The sequence below is a fragment of the Anastrepha ludens genome, chromosome 2 (assembly GCF_028408465.1).
Source record: "Anastrepha ludens isolate Willacy chromosome 2, idAnaLude1.1, whole genome shotgun sequence".
In the NCBI taxonomy this organism is placed as follows: domain Eukaryota; kingdom Metazoa; phylum Arthropoda; class Insecta; order Diptera; family Tephritidae; genus Anastrepha; species Anastrepha ludens.
The window spans coordinates 69,507,947-69,528,992 of record NC_071498.1 but is presented as its reverse complement, the minus strand read 5'-3'; the positions used below and the strand labels follow the sequence as shown (position 1 = coordinate 69,528,992).

Genomic DNA, 21,046 nt, shown 5'->3' with positions numbered 1-21,046 from the left:
AAGAGAAAGTCTACAAAATACCTCATATGATAATAAATTAGTCTAAATTATTATTTATCAAAAAATTGGTAAATGGGGGCACCTCTGGGTGTATTCAAGTGATCATTATTTTTGATAAAAAAGAAAAAACTAAAAACAAAAGGATTATTTTTGATAAAAAATAACTATTCACAAAATAATCATTAGCTCAGAGCGAAAAAAGAAAAATCTGAAAACTAATTTTATGTTTGATCTTAATATGATTATATTTTCTGAATATTAAAAACTTATTGAACGCGAAATTTTCAAGACTGATTAATTAGATAAATCTCATAGTAATTACGGTCCTTGGCTATTTCTCTATTTTCTCTGAAAAGCTCAAAAAATACCCATATATTCAGGCGGAGGTAGAGGGTTAGTAGGTTCCAAAAAAGTATCTTCAACGTATTCCACAGAAAATTAAAGAATTATTTTATGTCCTAGATGATAGGATACTGTGATTTTGCAAGTTGTTGCGAGTTTTCTATGAGTAAAGACGAAGAAACTGTAAGCAATTAATTTTTATCCAACACTTTTTTTTACTTATACAGATACTTCACTACCTCGAATGCACGTCACGGCGTATGAGCAACATTTATTTTTGTGTATAAATTCAGCTTAGTGTAATCTCCAAAGAGTACAACTTCCGTATCCCCTCGCCCACTCACTCACTCACCTGTAATATGCTGGTTTTACCGACGCCTGAGGCCCCCAAAAATGCCGCTTTAAGGGGGCCCTGCAGCCATGGGGGCTCCGCACCACCCTCCAGAGTGATGCGCTATGCTGAGATGCACTTATTTTGTATGTGAATTTCCATTGCGATTGAGATTTTGGTCGATTGCGTTTTATTAGTCGTGGTTGTGGTTGCTGTTGTTGCTGTCGCTGTTCTTTTCGGTGTAATGGCTGTTGTGACTGTGGCTGTGATTGTTTGCGCTGGCGTTTTACCTGTTTCAATTGTTGTTGTTGCTGTTGCCTTCGATGCGTTATGTATTTGCGGTTGTTTCTTCTGTTGTTGCTGTTGCTTTTGTTGGTGCTCCTTTTGCTGTTGATGATGCTGGTGATGATGCTGTTGTAGTTGCTGTTGCTGCTGATGGTGATTGTTTCCGACATAGTCGACGCTTCGGGTCCTGTCAATCAGTAGTTTCTTGGAATTTGTCGGCGATATTGTACTCCACATTATACTTGGCATACGGATAGGGAATTGTTTGAGTGGTGACTTTCGACAAATAAGATTTCCCAATAATCTATTTGCTTAGCCTCAATATAATTCTACTATTTTCAGTTATGCAATTGGAATGACGAAGCTTTTCAAAAGGCGAATAATTGCTACAATCCGAAATCAAATCACTCTTGCATCGCTTTTCGGTTTTGCTTTGCTTTGCTTTGCTTTTATAGCCTGCAGCTTTTCAGTTTAGTATAATTGCGTATTTGCTTATGAAATCTGTATCTGAAATGTAAATCTCAAAATCTTAATTCAGAGCTCTGTTGTTGACGTTGGAAAATCAAAAATTTGCTTTTTATTCCCCTGCATCCTTGATTTCTTTCCTGATTGATTCAATTACTTAGTGCTGTGAAGTTTGCATTTATGTTGGGATGTATGTATGTATGTATGTGTATAAACATTAAGCTGTTGTGGCTTATATGTTGTTATTGTTGGCCTTCGCTCTTTTTACCGTTACCGATGCCGTTGCTGTTACCTTAAATATTTACATTTGTTTAAGATTATTATTGCTTTTCGTTTTGATTGTTGCTGGTTATTGAACTCTGTTACTGCTGATTTGGTGTTATCGTTGTTGTTGTTTTTTCTTGTTGTTCTTATTATTCCATTTTTCTCCACTCAGCTGCTGGATTTATTCGTTTTCGTTTAAATTTGTGTGTATGTGTGTGTGTGTGCATGCGCGTGTGTGCTGAACGTCGAGAGGTTTATAAGCGATTTATGCAAAGTGACCTGCACGTTCTGCGTCTTCCCCTTCTTCTCTCCCACAGTATTCTTCACTTTTTTGCTTTCTTGAGTACTAGAAAGTTTGCCACAATAATTCTCTGGTTGCTGTCAGGAGTTGTCGAGTTTTGTGAATGCTTTTTTGTTCTTTTTCCTTGTTGTTCTTATTGCTTTTGCTGCTGATTTTAGAGTTTATGCTTTGTGTGATTTTTCTCTGGTTAGTATTTCATTTATTGCTGCAACGAAAAATAAAAATTTAAATGGAAATCAGTTGGAGGACATATCCTTTCACATTTTAATATACAGTTTGCGAAACTGTTTCTGACATCACCAGATTTGTTGTTGTAAATGTAATTTCATGGTAGAACAAAAGCGCACTAGAGATATGAGAAAATATTTTTTTTTACCTTCGATTAAAGTAATACCTATTGTTAACCCATGTATTGCATTATATGTTTTATACGAGGGTGGGTCAATAAATGCCTGCCATTTGAAATAAAAAACATTTATTTGACAAAAAAAGTTTCGCTTTTCAATATAGTTTACCTTCCGTTGGCTAAGTATTAACCCATCCTTATTTAATTTGATATTCTCTAATTGAGCGACTTATCGATACCCTTCAAATAAGTACTTCGATGAGCGAACTCTTACCGGCGATACAAGCAGTTAATAGTCTGCAAGTCTGCAAACAATGCTGTATTAGGAGAATTGGTCTCTTTCGGGCTTTCAGCCAACAACCAGATAGGGATTGGTGCGAAGTGATGAAAATATAGCCAACTTAGCGGCCAGTATCGAAGTAGAAAAAGTCGATTCCGCGCTAATCAGTTAAATTAAGCGGCGCCAGAGAGTTAGCTCGGCTTATCTTATTTGTATAAGATAAGGCGATCTAAGTTCCTAGTGAATTCGCCAACATTAATAATCAGGCTTTGAGACAGTGACTCTTTTTTGGAAAAAGCTGAAATCATACCTGTGAAATAGAATCTCATTGGTTCAAATTGGGAATCCTAAATCCGATATATTTGTGTCAACTTCTGGAGTACCAGAAGGTAGCATTCTTGGTCCTATCATGTTGATACCCTTCATTAATGACGGTGGCCTGTGTTTCAAGTAATCGAAATATATACTCTATGCTGATGACTTGAAATTTTTTCTCAGAATCTTCTCTCTATCGGATACATTGTTATTGCAGGACGATTTTATATATCTTAATACCAGTAAGTGTTATCGCTTGACGTTTTCCAAGTCCATGAATACCCTTTTCTCATCAGTCAATGACATTTGTGATCTTGGTGTTATTTTTTTGTGATTTTAAAGATCCATACATTAGAAAAATCATACATAATGCTTTAGTCCGTTTGAAATTGGAGTATGCCTCTGACATCTGGAATCCGATGTATTCCTCACATGCTCTTAGTATTGAAAGAGTTCAACGCATGTATGTACGCTTTGCTCTTCCACCTTTACACTTTGAAACCCCCTTGCCATCCTACAGCGCTAGGCGCATGCTTATCAATGTTTTATCATTTGAGATCCGATGACTTGTTCAAAGCTTAATGTTTGCTTATGATATATTGTAATATCCGGCACAATTGACTGTTTAGATCTACTCGGCCAAATAAACTTCCACGTTCCTAATAGAGTACTTCGCTCTTATAATCTGTTTTATATTGACGTCCTCAGATCTAATTACGATAATTTCGCCCCTCTTAGAAGAGGACTTGAAGAATTTAATCGGCTTCCTAAAAGTCTTGATTTTGATTTTGAGAAGCCAAGTCCTCTACTTAAGTCACTAATTGAGTCTTATTATTTGTCAAACAAACTATCTATTTTAATTCTATTTAATTTAATTCTTAAGTTTTTTTATTTTACCCTGTAAATCTAGTCAGTCTATTGACTTAAATAAATAAGTAAATAAAAGATTATGCTGACGTAAGAGTTGTACCCAGATGCCTAAACAAAACGCCAGCGTTCGATGACATCAGCATATCTGAGCTGCAGCTCTAATAATATAATACACGAGCGGCGCAACACTCGAAGTCGTGAAGTAGAAATGTCACATCAAGCGATCATCAATTATCCGCCGCGATTATGCACCTTTAGACTAAATGATTATTTCTTCTTAAGTTATGCCCAGTTGCAAGTTAGTCTATGTTAATAAGCCAATCAATTTGAACCAGCTCGGGGTCAACATTCCAGACTCTATTGCCGAATTAATGCCGCCAAGTCATAAAAAAAAATGGATCGCCCGCTTGATGCACTGCCAGCAAAGCCTAAGCGACCGTGTTAGTGATGTGGTACTCATGCAAATTGGCATGAAAACAACTTCAAAATAACAACGGACTAAATTCGATACCCGCACCGTTACTTTTTGCACAACTTTATTTTCCCCCATCATTCATTAGTGTGGGCGAGAATGGGGGAAAAATATTGCTCTGCTCGTATCGAATATATTTCCACTGATTTTAAGAAATAAAATTAAAATGAAGTCATTAACATACCGTTACATAAGCACTGATTTTTTTTTAATTCTTCGCCTACTAAGCGCAATAAATTCTGCTGATGATGTGGAACAGAGATAATTCTTCACTCGAAATAGCTGTCCGATTGACCGACACGCATTAAAACGAAATGTGTACAAGTACAGCTCATAAAAGTGCGACCCTTTGTACTCGTAAATGTGACTGACGGTCTGTCATACTGACTTTTAATTTGTCTGCAGTTGATCATTAATTTCACGAGTGTGCTGGCACACTTCAGGGACATAAAGCATAGAGCAGGAGCAAGAGCAGACAAGCGGAAGCAACCAATAGATGAAATGCTGTACAACGGAGAGGTGGGGCGAACAATAACGATAATAGCTGATGTGGTAGTTTGTGTTGCGAAACTTACCAAAGGGACTGTAGCGGTTATGCTCTAGAGACTGGAGTTGAGGTATTCAGGATGACTGACAAGGCACTGTGGGCTGCAATGTTCGTGCGCGAGGATATGTGAAGGACTTGTCGCGACTTAAAGTTGTTTTGTCAATTAAAAACCACAATGACTAAAAGTTTTATTTTACGGCAGCAAAAACAACACAAAAAACTTACACGGCATAGAGACATGGCCGCAAAAAAGCGCACGCATTAAAAATCCAGCTGGGAAGGAGGAGCTTGGAGCTATTAAATGAGGATTTCTGTTGGGTGCACCCAGCAGGTAGCTAATGCGTGCTGCTGTGAGCGAATTAAATGCATTGCTGAATTAAAGTGGAAGGTTCAGAGTGAGCGTTGCTGGCGATGAAGTGGGGGACATGCAGTGTAAAGGTATTCTGTATAGTAGACAGGGGATATAAATAATAAAACGAAAACAATTTGCTAACTGGCGTGACATACAAAATATAGAAATAAGTCGAGCAAAGTAGTGGAATTACTTAACCAACTAAAGCGGAAGATGCCGCCGTTCAACCGCCAACCGAACAGGAAGTGTAGGGTTGGAGAAAAATACTAAAGTGGAACAAATCTTAGGAAAAAATAAAAAAATCGTGGAAACAAAAGTCTAGAAAACTGCAGACGGAAGCAAAATTGTGTCAAACGAACAATTCAAAACCCTTCCTACAAAACCGCACTGACAGCCGACGGTGGAAGTGGGTGGTTGCAAACGGATTGTGTCTGAGTGGTTTGGCGGGGATAGCGAGCGACTGTGGTTACAACTATTCGCGCACAACATTTATGCAGCTATTGGCGTTTAGGCTTGGTAAGGGTGTTCAAAGTACGAGTTTAGTTTTTGAAAATGAAATAAGAAATGATAAGTTGTTTTATGCTACAAGTTTAGTCTAAGCTACATGCTCTACAGAAGTTTTAGAAACTTAAACTTTATTCCAGGTGGAACTGACTTCTTTATTGCTACGTATGATCCAGACGGACGCTGTTGTGCTCACGTACTCTTAAAAAGTCTTTGGCCACGTGAAACACTTGGAACGATGAATCACTTCACGAATGGCTCGAAGATCAAAATATAGATAAACAAGTAAGTGGATGAATTTCTTCAGGAATTTCATTAATCATAAATTCCATCTGCCTGGTCGCTGCAAAGTTTCAAATTCGGAGGTAGTCGTTAGTAAAGTGGAAGTCAATTGCATGCTGTCTGCTGTACTATTCTTTAAGGAGACAGTTAATTATTCTCAAAGTGAAGTTGCTATTAAAGCTCAACGTACGCGAATTTCGAGATCTAAATTAGTCGGATAGTACCTGGCTTACATTTCGGTCGAATATGAATATTGCAGCAACCCAGAAACGTCACCCTTATTTTTGGTACACTAATGCCATCTTCTGACTTCTTCGACGATTTATTTCATATCCATAATAAAAAGATCCGATACATCAATAATGTCCATGTTGGATTTTATTTCTATTTCTAGTTTATTTTTAAATAAAATTAAAAGAAAAATATACCATTTTATAACTTTCATAATATAAAAGTTAGAGCAAAATAAACGATGAAAACATGGGTAAATCGGAAAACAAACGTGCCGTCGTTTAGACGAATACCTATAACCATATGCGGCATGCTCATCAGGTGGTCATCAATTCAGTGAGCGCGGGTGAGAATTTTGAATTACAGAATTGTAAAGGCCTTTTGGCTTAAGTAGTTAAGGAAGTTTCTGGGAATAACAAAGCCGCACATCTTGTTAATAATGGCTGTCATAAGCAAACACTTAGAAACATTTAGAGTTCTTAGGGCGAGACTCATTATAAATTTTTGTTATATATAATACTTTCCGTAACAGCTGCATGGAAGATGGGGACGAGGAATCATCTAATTATCCATTCCTCATTTGACACGCATTCGTGTGGCTGCATATTGGCCATTGTGACTCTTACTGCTTGCATGCATATCCCATCCATAAGTTAGGTTAGGTTTAAGCGATTGTCTACTGTCGGACGGCTCATAGCAAATTGTGATGCCGCATGGGGAGCTTGCCTTACCTCTCCCAAAACCAGTGTGTACTTTACTCAGGAATTTCAGAACCACGCTTTTCCGATATTATAATTCAAACGCTCACACTTTGTCAAACAAGATGGAACTCTCAACAGTACGGTTGATGGATAACGAGACTATTACCCGATTCAAAAAAGTGGGTAAAAAGAAAGAACGTGTAAGTTAACAATTACTTCACACAGTTTTTGTCCGGATACGGGTCCTTTCGCAAGTATTTGTGGCGAATGGGAAAGGTTAATCTACCAAATTGGATTTATGGAGATACTGGTGGAGAGAATAGCTCTGCAACGAGCTATTGGTGTATGTACACTGAAGAAATAATCGAGGAAATGATGATTGGTGAAGAAAAATGGAATGCCGTCGCAAATTTCGTTGAGGATATTATTCGATAAAAGAAGCGTGAAATGGAAACTTATGCTGAGGAGCATTAAGCATATGTTTCTTAAAACAGGCGACGCAGGGTTAATATGTAATATGCCCTTCTTAGGACGCCGTCTTGGACCTCAACCTCAAACTAATATAGTCCCGGGGTTGAGGGGAAAATCCGAGAGAATAGGATCAATGTTTTAGTAGAATAACCATAATAACGTAGTAACGATGGATCCTATATGGTGCGAAGAGATTTATAACCTAACCTTACCGCCAGAAAAAAAAGTGTGTACTTTCCAAAAATTTTAGGAGATCCATAATTTCTGAGAGTACTGAGATCGGTAAATAATTGCATACCTAAAATGGTAAATCCACATATATCCAGGGCAATGGTACAATAGGTGTGAGATCATATCATTTTTATCTATACGAGTACAGCTTCTATGCTTATTTTGGCTTGACAAAGATTCTGTGCATTTAGCATTGAGAGTCCGTCACAATTGTCGGGCGATGTTGCAGGTCGTTTCGTTACGCCATCCATAATTATTAGTAGTATTATAGTACTACTGAAACATATTCTTTTACTTCAATGAACGATTTCTTTTCTTAGCTCTCTAAGTGTGCCAGTTTGAGGCAGCCATTTAGCTTAACCTAAACTGTGTTAAATTAAGGCGCTTTTAGAGTTATCCCTATTAAAGGGTAGGGCCCGAGAATGTTGCGCACTAGCAAGCAAGTTCAGCCTTTTGAATAAACCTACATTCGGCATGCGCGTTGGTATCTCACGTCGCCTCATATAAGTAAACGCAGCACTCGCTTTGGAAAAAGGTTTTTGAAGCGTAAATCCATCTTAGCATGAAATTCACTGACTGATACTTTCGTTCGGGGAAAAGCCGACAGTGCCAAAACAGTCTGTGAAGTATGTGATTGAACCACCCTGTATGTTAATTTAAAAAACATATACATATATGTGTGAGTGAAGCTGTGGATGTAATTGTATGCCACGCAAAAATTTCCTCCTGATTGCGATCATTTATCAAAATCAGTTAAAGTGGAGTTTTGTAACAGTGGCATGTACAAGTGTTTCCCCTAGAAAAAAGGGCACACCAAGGATCCAGTGTAATTAGCTAGGTCGTTGATTGTAGATACACATATTTATAAGTATATATGAGCCACTGCAACCGCCGACCACAAATACGCACAGCTCTACTTATAAAATATGCAAATTAATGGATCAGCCGATATATATACAATATATACAAATAAATATATATGTTTGTGTGTATGTATTAAGAGCACCTTTAACTCTTTATGTGCCTGTGCAGAATATTGGCATAAAATATCACTCACATCCGTTTAGGTTATTGAATCCCGGCACTTCAGAACTTTTGCGCGCCTCGAAAGCACGCACTTGCACTTCAGGACCACCAAATTCGTACAAAATTTATTTTCCTTTCTTAAGTGCTTATTAAGTATTTAAATTTTTGAAGTTCACAATACACATATATATTTTTATTTTTTTTTATGCCAATCATCGCCATAGTCGAGAATTGTTATGCTTGACTGCCATTCGGTTAAGCCGAATTCGAAGCGGAATTGAATTATCAAATTTGAAAGAGGTTTTTACTAGAAAAATTCTTGTCATGAAAGTCATCTTTGTAGATACCTACCTACATGGGAGGTGAAATGGTTGAAGTACCACTTTGGCACTTCCCATGTAGCACCGTTTTGATACTGATAGGCAGATATCTACAGCGTATAAAATGGTCATGCAAAAGGTGAAAGGCCCTAGAGCACCGCAGCCCACATGTTCACAATTGCTGCAACAAATAATAGTGGCGCTCTTTCCTCCACAGGGGGAAACAAGCGACGAGGAATACAGCATAGATGCAATTCCAAACCTGCAACCGGTGACACCGAAAGAAGTGCTAAACACACTAAAACGTGTAAAAGACTGTAAGGCGCCTGGCCCAGATGGGGTTCCTAATATTGCACTCAAAACCGCGATACGGGCTAAACCCCAGATGTTCGCAAGCCTTTACAGTGCTTCCCTACCCGAAGGAACCTTCCCGAAGCGATGGAAATTGCAACGATTGGTGCTGCTACTTTAACCAGGCAAGCAACCTGACCAACCATCCGCATACAGACCTCTTTGTATGTTGGACACAGTTGGGAAAATTTTTGAGCATATCATATGTGATCGCCTGCAGGAGAGCTTAGAAAGCCCCAGCGGACTCTCTGATAAACAGTTTGGCTTCCGACGAGCAAGGTCAACCGTGGGTTCTATCTGAATAGTCACAGACATAGCTCGGGAGGCTATCAGCTAGGGGAAGCTCCTCCATGAAATATTGCGCAGTCATCACATTGGATGTAAAGCATGATTTCAATTCGGCAAAATGGTCTAACATACTGGTAGCCCAAAAACTTTTGAAAGTGCCATGTTATCTCTTGCGCATTATCAGAAGCTATTTCAGCAACCGCATTCTACAGTACGATACTGATAATGGGCCAAAAAAATTCGAAGTTACTGGTGGGGTCCCTCAGGGATCGGTACTGGGGCCAACACTCTGGAACGTTATGTACGACGGGGTCTTAAAACTGAAACTTCCCGATAAGGTGGAGATCATAGGATATGTTGATGATATTGCGCTGGTAGCAGTAGACAAGCGGTTAGATCAGCTGGAAGCAAAATGTAACGATGCAGCAGCGAGAGTACAGCGATGGCTTGGTAATGCGGGATTGGAGCTGGCAGCCCAGAAAACAGAAGCCGTGCCTATAAGCGCGCGGAAGCAAAAAAAGATTATGAGAATCACGGTGGGCGGACACGAAATATTCTCACAGGAGGCGATTAAGTATCTCGGAGTCATGCTCGACACGAGGCTAAGCTTCAAGCATCATCTGGCAGCAAGTAATTGTAAAGCAGCGGCTGTCAATGACGCACTAGCGAGAATTCTGCCTAACATAGGTGGCCCGCAAGGAGAGAGGAGACGACTCATATAGACTGTGACGGACTCTATCGTATTATATGCGGCGCCCACATGAGCTGAGGCTAAACATAGCCATATGCGCGAGGTACTTCGCACCCACAGACGCGGCGCACTACGTACTACATGCGCTTATAGAACGGTATTAGACGTCGCAATATGTGTTATTGCTATTGAGTCAACCAAAGGCCGGTGGACTTACAAACTCGTACCGAACCTTGAAGGGTGGATGAATAGGAAGCACGGCGATATTGACTACTACCTAACTCAGATACTCACCGGACACGGCTGCTTCCTTGAATATCTACACCGTTTCCAGCTGACCGACAGCCCTTTTTGCCCGAGTTGCGCGAATACAGTCGATAGCGCAGAACATATGGCCTTTCATTGCAGACGTTTCAAAGAAGAACGAGCAATACTGGCGAAGGCATTCGAACACCCGCAATCTCACGCAAGATTCGTCCAGGATATGTGCTCGACCATCACTAAATGGGACGCCGCAAACACGTTCCCGGCTACAGTTGTGACGAGGCTCAACCACAGTGACTGGGAAAGGAAAGCCCAGAAACGACAGCAACAGTTGCTACTGCAGCAACAACAGCGGCAGCAGCAGTAGACGCAGAAAGATAGCCTAAGTATTCAATACTATTAAGATACTAAATTAATTAGGTAGCAAGACCAGCTAGATTATTTTTTATGCAATGTGCTTAATCCAGCCAAGCCATAACTCGACACTTCTCAGGAGAAAAGGAAGGGCAGATGGACAGTGGAGATGAACTGTTTTAGACAAACCGCCGACAGACACTGGCGCTTGAGCTAAACACTCACAACAGTACCGAACTGAAGACAAGACAATAGTTTGTAAGTATCGGACTATTGCATTTTGTCAGATGTTTAACTCCCCCCACAACCGCTTTCGAAGCCAGTGGGAGAAGTGAATACTATCGATGGCGTAAAATCTCCATATTCCCAGAGGAGCGGAACCTGTTGTGTCAATAGACATAAACGCGGCTCCACCTTGAAGAAATGCTATGAGAAATGGTATGACGACACCTTTGATGATGTTTCAGACATTTTGATTTACACCTCCTGACTACAAAAAAAAAAAAAAAAAAAAACAAATATATCTACAGCCAGCCAGAGCTGTTGATGTAATGGAGAAGATTGAAGAAAGAAGTACCCACTGATTTTAATGGTCTAGCTGCCGAACCCGGACATTTAGAGAGAAAGTGCTCAACAGTTTCCTTCTCTGAAAGGTCCAAACAGCTTCTGAAATGGGGGTTAAATGGTAACCCTATCTTTTCTCTTTGTGTGCCGATCATCCAATTACCGATAAAAATAGCTACGGGTTTGGATATTGAATAGCGTGGAGTCCAGAGGACTTTCTAAGCCCTCCGTCTGTTGTACTGATGATCGGACTGGAGATCTCTGAGACTAACTATGTCGACCTTGTCTGGTAAGCTCATCAGCAATTTCATTTCCCAGTATCTTCCTATGCCCTGGAACCCAGATCAGAGAAATGTTAGCTGCACACCCAAGAGATTTGATCTCCTACTTATAGGAGTTTACTAGTTTGGATCTGCACTATGGTGTCTTCAGAACTTTGATCGCGGCTTGCCAACCTACCTGGGGAGATTGCGCTGATACGACCCTCAAACTCCAGTTTGCGGATAGAGAGATTTGTCTGAAGTTCAGAGAAATACTCTGATAATAGCTTAAAAATAATAACATGTCCCTTGAGAGATTGCCTCCAGAGACCAATCTCCTTAAACCTGATTGAGCTTCCCACCAAACCAGGCATCCATTTGTTAAAATTGGCAGAACCTCTACGTTATACATCCAAAACCCGACCTGTGGCTTGAGTAGCATCTTGGAGTAAATTACAAAAAAAAAAAAAAAAATTTTTTAATTTAGCAAACTATATTTAATAAACAATGTACTAAAATAAACTAAGAACCAATTTTGCGAATAATTAAGTTTCACGGCTGTCTCACAGCTTTCTACTTTATTTTTTAAACAATACTGAGCTGAAATAGAAACGACAGGAGCTGTGTTCGAGTTTATTTATTCAAAATAGTTCCCTCTGGCCTCGATACACTGTTTTGCGCGATCTAAAAGCTTTTCGAAAGAGTGTTTCAGGTCATTGACGGGAATGCCCTTCGGTTTGTCGATACAAGCCTTTTGAATGGCTTCTACGGACGCAAAACGTTTTCCTTTTATGGCCAAATGCAATTTTCCGAATAGGTAGAAGTTACCGGAAGCCATATCAGGGGAATATGGTGAGTGATTGGTGATTAAAATGCGATTTCTAGTCAAAAAATCAGTCACACGAGTGGATCGATGAGATGGTGCATTATCATGCAATAAGCGCCAGCTTCCTCCTTCGCGGTATTCAGGGCGAATTCGACGAATGCGATGCAACGAACGCTTCAAAACGCCAAGATAGAAAATTGCATTGACGGTTTGGCCCATTGGCACGAACTCCTTGAGGGCAATTCCCTTGGAATCGTAAAACCAAACGAGCATCGACTTGATTTTTCTCTTCTCTAAACGCGTTTTTTTGGGTGGTGACTCGTCTGGGCCTTTCATTCGGCACTTTGGCGCTTAATTTTAGGTTCATGTTGGAAACACCACGTTCCATCACCAGTTACAACGTTGTAAAGGAAGTTCTCGTTTTTTCTCGCCTATTTAATGAGGTCTTTCGAATGTTGAATTCTGAGCAATTTTTGATCCTCAGTTAACTTGTGCGGAATGAAACGTGCACCGGTTCAGGCGGGCCCTGCATAATGTCAAGCTTCTCTCTTTTTTTTTTGTATGAGGGCCGAACCGGCTTAATAGCCATTATTATTTTAACAAAATAAAGGCTAAGCAGATTAAATAAGAGTTTTATCTACGAAATTTGACTTCCAAAGAGTACTTGTATTTAGACTAGAATTAGATTTAGATGTTGAGGTGGATAGTATTTTTACATAACCAGAATGGTTTTTTGCGTGGAAACAGCTCTCGAAATCCTTCAAGGATAGCTTAAAAGGAAACAAATAAACTCATATTTTTCATATATTGTTTTTAGCCTCATGCTTGTGGAAATTCTGGTTCTTTGCCTTTTAAACAGCTTAAAAAATGTGGTGAAATTACCTTTTTTACTTATGAGACTACCTGGAGGCATATTTTTAAAAATCCGAAAGCTGCCTATTCAGGGCAATCCGCCAAAAAACCACTATAGGGAACGCGTTTTAACAGCCGAAAGGATGTAATAGAAAAAACGGAGACGGCTCTGATGGCTATACCGAAAATAGGGTTTCAGAAACGTTTCGAGAGCAAACTGCGGTTGGAAACAGTGCGGTGGCAAAGTGCAGTGGTTGCAGTACTTTGAAGGCGATAATATCACTTTTGAGGAATTCATTTGTGTCTTGAATTTTCTGAGTATATTCCGGGAACTTTTTTATCAAAGTGGGGTCACTAAAAATTCGTTTTCTTTGTTTAGGATGCCTGCAGGCGAGGGAAATTAAAAGAACAATTTGCTTAAATTTTTTCTCTAAAACAGTTATTTTGAATTATTTACTATTAATTAAATTATTAAATATTTTGAAACAGCGCCAATTTTGTCGAGAACTACTTTTAAGCCTTTTTAACCTTATTGAACCGAAATCTATGAGTTGAAAATATAAAAATTATTCGGAGGCTTATTATTAAGGTTTAAAGTCTTAAAGTTTGTTTCACTTTTATTGGTTTGACAAGTACTTAGTTTTTAAATTTTCTCCGGCAAACATTGCAAAGTTTAGAATTCATACGAATATTCCAACAACTTTAAACTAATATCTTTTTCTTGTATCTTTATGCCTGCTTTCTACACCATTGTTTTCGAATAAAAAACTTTTCTAGCTTAAGCGTATTTACTCTTCTAAGCACTTTAATGTTAATACTTTCCGTGAGTGCTAAGCCGTTGAAAGGCCCAAGGTAGACCAAGCAACTTCTACAGCCGATGGATTGCCACCAGCTGTGTCATGAACGCAAAATAGGCGCGTCCGACGAACGTGACTTGATTGTCGAATTTGTTTGCAACAGCTTGCCATTTATGAAACACGAAATATGAGGAGAACAGAAGAGTAATGACGTGAGTGGAAATTTGCTTAGACTGCTAAGAAGTAAAAGAAAAATTGTGATGTAATTTATTTTATTTTTGAGCACTCTACTGTGAGAAATATTCATCTTATCCACTCCACTGCACTTTGGCAAATTTATTGCTTTGGTTTAACCGTTATTTTAATTTCACTTATTTTATAATTTATTTGAGTGATGGGTTAGCGGAAATTATTACAAGTGTGTGAGACGTTGGTTTTTTTTTTTTCATTTGATGAATACAAATTTATGACGCTTTGAGAGATTTTCTATTAATATTGAATAATTTTACAGAGTTTTTGTATCTCGAGTGCGACTTAGAACATTTTGGCAAATAATAAACTAAAGAGTGAAATTAGCATGGTTGTTCTTTTTGTTGAGGTATTGGTTTATATATAATTGGCGCATATACCCTTTTTGGGTGTTTGGCCGAGCTCCTCCTCCTATTTGTGGTGTGCGTCTTGATGTTGTTCCACAAATGGAGGGACCTACAGTTTCAAGCCGACTCCAAACGGCAGATATTTTTATGAGGAGCTTTTTCATGGCAGAAATACACTCGGAGGTTTGCCTTTGCCTGCCGAGGGGCGACCACTATTAGAAAAATGTTTTTCTTAATTTTGGCGTTTTCACCGAGATTCGAACCGACGTTCTCTCTGTGAATTCAGAATGGTAGTCATGCACCAACTCATTCGGCTACGGCGGCCGCGAGGTATTGGTTTAGCTACCGCAAAAACGCAGGCACTTTCGTCAGAGTACTTTGGCGAAAAATGTCCTTCTTTTGGCCAGCGATAGTTTATAATCTGCCGTTCGGAGGCGGCATAAAACTGAATGTCCCTCCGTTAGTGGAACAATATCTAGACGCACGAAATAAGCGCTAATTATACATACATATATATACAAGATTCATTGAAGGTTGTCAGAGACTTCGTTTATCTATGAACCAGCATTAACACCAATAATAATGCCACCGTTGAAATCCACCGCAGAATCTCTCTTGCCAACAGGTGCTATTTTGAACTCAGAAGGCAATTGAGTAGTAAAGTCCTCTCTTGAAGAACGAAACTAACACCTGATATGGCTGTCATCTTGATCGTCTTGAATGATGCTAGTATCCCATGAGGGGTCTCTTGTAGTGGTTGAGAGAAAGATTCTGCGGAAGATTTTCAGACCATTGCATGTTGGGAACGGCGAGTATCATAGGCGATGGAACATTGAGCTGCATGAGCCTTACGATGGCATAGCCATAGTGTAGCGAATAAAAATCCATCGACTTCGTTGGCTGGGTCATGTCGTCCGAATTGGTACAAAATTCCTGTTCTGAAAGTATTCTCTGCGGTACCAGCTAGTGGTGACAGAGGAAAAGGAAGGCCTCTTCTGTGTTGGAAAGATCAGTTGGAGAAGGACTTAGCTTCACTTGGTATGTCCAACTGACGCGTTTTGTTAAACTCGTCATCGATATTCACATAAAAGTAAAGGACTGCATTTTCTTCCATCTCCAGGTCAATGTCATATACAGTCTCTAACCTTGATAACCGTGATAATCTCATTTATAATAATGAATTGCGAATTTCAACCGCATTCCACAGTCAGCAGAGGATTAGTGAAATTTGTCGGCTTGTTCCTCCTTGTGCATGAGTCTTTTCGTAGCTTTCGGCATCAATGAGGCTGAGAGACCTATGTGCGTAAGTGTCATAGCAAGGTGTGCCCTTTCTAGGCTTTTCGAACAGCCTTCGCCCTCGGTAGGAAATGACAAACCTGCGAGTGTATTTTTGCCATTCTTCCATCCAGCTTCTCATTCTGGAATATCTCATTCTTTTAATATCCGTACTGGTACTCAAATATAGGTTTCTTCAGTTCTTGTACCAAAAGGATCTAATGAGCTTCTATTTGCACATTATCGTCCTCCATCCGGAACAGTTTCACGTTCATTATTGGAATAATGAATGGCATACGTTATGCAAGCCCTTAGTCCATAACCTACAATGATGCCCCGGAGTTGTAAGCTTCCATTTGTCACAATGGGATTATACAAGGTCACTTGTCTCGCATCAGGTTATATAAAAACTTTGATGTCATATTCTGATGCCTGATACTTATTTTACCTGAAGCTTGACAGAGGCGATTCGGAATTTTCTAATAGCGTTTGAAAAGAACGCTTGCCAAAGCTACTCTACTTTCGCTTGATAAAACGGTGTGCTCTTTGTATGAGCCAAAAGGCAATCAGGATCCAGTTCTTTGAGACCTCGCCCATCTAGGAGATTTATTGTAGAGTATAGTTGAAGTTTGTTTTAGACATAAAGTGCGTTTTTCCCCTGGCCAGTCTCCACTTCTTCAGGAGCCACTTATAGTATTGTACCACTTATAGTATTATAAGATACCAAGGTTTGCGTTCTGTATTTACCCTCTTCGTCCTTTGGATCAGTGTGCTTAATGCAAACTACTTAAATTTGCTTGATCACCAAATCCGAATGTTGCGAAAAATGTACTCATAAACACCATCGGCCGTGTGCTAATGTCAGGTCCCACTATAACACGCCTAGACCCGAGACGGTTTGAAGTTTTCAGCCCAGCTAACCGGTAATTGTACATGTGAAGGACTTGGGTTAAAACGAACGAAGCGTTCCAGTTAAATTGTCCAACTCAACTCCTCTTTTTTAAGCAACCAATACTCTTCAATTTCTAAATGCTGCTCTCGTCTTCTGTAAATTAATGTGATCCAAACATGCTTTGCTGTAAAATAAAACTTTTGTAACGCTATCTAAACTTTAATACGCAATACATGCAAATCTATAAAGACGAAGCGGCCCCCGCCTCTGCTTCAACCGATGCATAGCACTTTGTAAAGATTTATCTGCTGAAATGCTCTTAGTTTCCACAAAAATGCCTGCGATTCTATATATATACGCACATTAGCTGGCCAACAGTCAATAGTTATGTCAGAGGTATTGGATCAGGAGAGATAGGCAGACGAAGTCTACTATTTCCGATAGTCCAAGTGTGTAAGTGAACATTTGTACGAGTACATGCATGCATACTTACATACTACTCACTACTCACCCAGTTCTCAATTCTACATTTATTTGAAAACCAAGTCAATTGAATGAATGCCGTCTTATTTATTTCACTTTCTTCAACTTTCGCAACTATACAGCGAGTACTCTCATAGCACTGGGCATATATCCATCCTCGTGTATGTCAATATGTCAGTTATTTGGTCATTCATTCATTTCGACAGTCAATGGCAACATTTCGCCAATGCGCACGAATGCCTTCGGAAAGTGAGCAGCCCAGGCACGCAAATGGACATAGAATATGAACAGAAAGTGGAGGCGTGTTGTCTGTCAATTGCTGAATGACTAAATGACTAAGAACTGTGAGCATGGAAGGGACTTGAGTTGAGTATGTGTATGTGTGATGTGTGGGTAGTGTCGGTGGCGGATTGAGTGGAACTATTATCTAGGGATTCTGCAAAATTGAGTGCATGGCTGGGCGACGCGTAAGTACATATTTTGGGTGGCACGTGCTTCTGGTATCTGGCGCATTTGATAAGCACGATTAGATCTGGCAGAAATACATCTCCTTTGCCAAGCTGCTTGCCAAGCTGCTTCGCATGAAAGTATGTCTACATCCGTGTATACATACATACACCCTCATCCACATTGCGTACATACATACATATTATATTTGTGCCGGTCTAAATACAAAAGTGTACTTCCTGGGGAGCAACAAATCCTCAAAATACATACACACGTACATACTTACATTCATACAAAGAAATGTACTTGAGCGTGAAGTGAAAATGGAAAATGAATTAATAAAATCAAGTTTCTGAGCCAAATTTGCTTGAATGCATTCATCATCAGATTGTTTGTCCGCTGAAGTGTGCGAGTATATAAAAAGTTTCTTAATATTAAATTGATTTGAGCTTTTAGAGTGGCACAGTTGAAGTCAAGACATGCATGTGGAATTCGAATGATTTAATTTAATAAAGATAATAAATTCTATTGATTTAAAGTGCTTGGTGGCCGCTGTAGTAGAATGGCTTTGTGCGTCACTACTATTTGGTAGGGCCTGGGTTCGAAAACCACTGTGGGTGTCAAATATCAAATGCTGGAAATGGTTTATCCTAATAGCGGCAAACCTTCGAGTGTATTTCTGCCATGAAAATGCCTCTAATAAAAAATTGTCAGCTAGATTACAAATTGGAAGAGGACCTCCGCCAAACATAAACCGGGATTAGTCCTGCAATGGCGAAGGAAGCTCCATCAGAAATTGCACGGCAGCCGCGAATAGTCCACAAATCACCGATGGCTAGATATTAATTTTCTTGAATAGCTGTTTATGTTCAATGCATCACCCCAGACTGGTGCCGCGCATAAAAGACCGAGCTGACAACCCCTCTACACAGTATTCTTTTGCTATGGCTCGGCCCACCGTTGTTTGGCCTGCACGCCTGGAAGCCTTCTTCACCGCATATTTAAGTTTTAATGCTTAAACGACTATCAATCATCACCCCTAGGTATTGAAGAGGGGCTTTGAAGCTTTGAATTAATAGTTACAGTACCAACTTTTATCCTCAAAAATTCTGCTGCCTTCCTTCTACTTATTAAAACGGCATCAGTTTTGTGCTCAGCTGACTCCAGGTTCAGAAACGTCAACTAAATCTTGATCCTTTGTTATTGCGGGCAAACTACCAGCCCCCATTCAGGCAAAGGAATTGAGCCGTCTCTATGGCAGGCGACGGGCTAACCCGTCATTAGAAGAAAAAGTTGAAGAGAGACTGCATTCGATAGAAGAATGGCAAATCAGATGGGATTCGTCAACTAACGGACATTGGACTCATAGGCTTATTTCAAATATTAGCCAATGGGTGACCAGGAAACACGGAGACGTTGACTCCTATCTCACTCAAATACTGAGTGGCCACGGTTGTTTTTTGGAGTACCTCCATCGATTTAATCTGGAGGACACCCCGTTCTGCCCAAACTGCAACAACGCGAAAGAAAGTGCGGAACACGTATTCTTCTACTGCGATCGTTTCAGAGAGGAGCGCCTAACACTTGAAGCAACTCTGGTGGTCAGCTATGCCCGGAAAATCTAATCACCAAGATGATCGCATCAAATATTTGCTGGTATGCAGCAACAAATTTTGAAACAATGATAGGGCTATATCTTCAACGCGCAGAGTGGCAACGCAATGCGCAGCGCAGAATTCAGCAGCAGCTTTTGACTGGACGAACTGATGATAAATCATAGACGCCTGAGCTTAGTGCTCAAGACGGTATCAGACTACGACATGTCAGTAATACTTACGACACCTTTTCCGATGTTCCATTTGCTGCTGAACCACTTATGAAGTGGAAGCAATGGATACTATCGATAGCGTATAACCTCCAATAAGAGGAGGTCGACCAAACATTCAAAAAGGGTGTACGCGCCAATTGTATATATATTTATATCTTTACATATATATGTATATAGGAGGATTGTTGAGTTCTATTAAGTCATTGCCAGGCACTAAGTGCAGCCTAGAGATACCCTAGAAGGTCGAAGATGAGTATTTCCATTGCGTCCGTCTGGTAGTCTAAACCTGACACCAAGCTATTCTCACATGCCATATTTAACAGTGTGCAAAATATTCTAGACCTCAAGGTAGATTTGCCACAATGACCGTTTTTGCCAATACAGACGAGAACTTGTCAATGAGCTGGTAATTAGTAGGCTACTACCACAAACAACGTCAACAATATGGTCCTCTTGAATTGTAAAATTACGAAATTTAACTTAAAATGGGCAGAAGTTATCGTACAAAAAGGCGTCCATTTGGTAAAAATTTGATTATCTGATCAAGTTAATTTCTGCATCGAAGTAAAGCGAGAAAATGCTAAGAACTTTTTACTTCACCTAATAGTTTCAACGGGCCTCGTGGCTGAATGGGTTGGTGCGTTATTACAATTCCGAAGTGCACAGGTTCAAACCACTGGGCATGAATGATTGAAACAGTTTTTCTAATAGCGGTCGCACCTCGGCGTGCAATAATAAATCTTTGAGTGTATTTCTGCCATGAAAAAGCTCCTAAAAAAAACCATCTGCCATTGGGAGGCGGCGTAAAATTGTAAAGCGTTTTTCAGTAAGAGCGCTTCAACTTTCTTTTTTAATAAAACACAAACGGTTTGACTTTTTTAATTATTTTTTTTTTATTATCGAATTTGAACATGTACATTTAAGTATGAAATTCGATTTCTTTTGCATGACCACCGCGTGCACGTTTTACGAAGTCCAATCGTTGAACCCAATTTTCGACCACTCTTTTGCATAAATCGGCCGAAATTCGAGCAATTTCGCGTTCAATATTGGCTCTGAGCTCACAAATCGTCGCCGGCTTGTTACTGTAGACCAATGACTTCACATAACCCCAAAGAAAATAGTCTAGAGGCGTCAAATCACACGAGCGCGGCGGCCATTCGACCGGTCCATTTCTGGAAACAATGCGCTCATCGAACTTACTCTTCAAAAAATCAATTGTAGCGTGTGCTGTGTGGCTTGTGGCCCCGTCCTGTTGAAACCACATGTCGTCTAAGTCCATACCATTCAATTGCGCCCAAAAATAATTGTTTATCATGTCGCGGTATCGATTTCCATTCAC

The 21,046-nt window shown here is 39.8% G+C and overlaps 1 protein-coding gene across 1 annotated transcript in view; it reads right to left on the bottom strand.

Annotated features, from left to right (window-relative positions):
• Positions 1-796: 796 nt before the first annotated feature.
• The window catches only part of LOC128871765 (uncharacterized), a 180,831-nt gene continuing 160,581 nt past the window's right edge, over positions 797-21,046 (bottom strand). The window contains 3 exon segments of the mRNA XM_054113817.1: positions 797-863; positions 1,030-1,115; positions 1,118-2,193. Coding sequence (XP_053969792.1) covers positions 797-863; positions 1,030-1,115; positions 1,118-1,207 — 243 coding nt within the window. The 5' untranslated portion in view covers positions 1,208-2,193.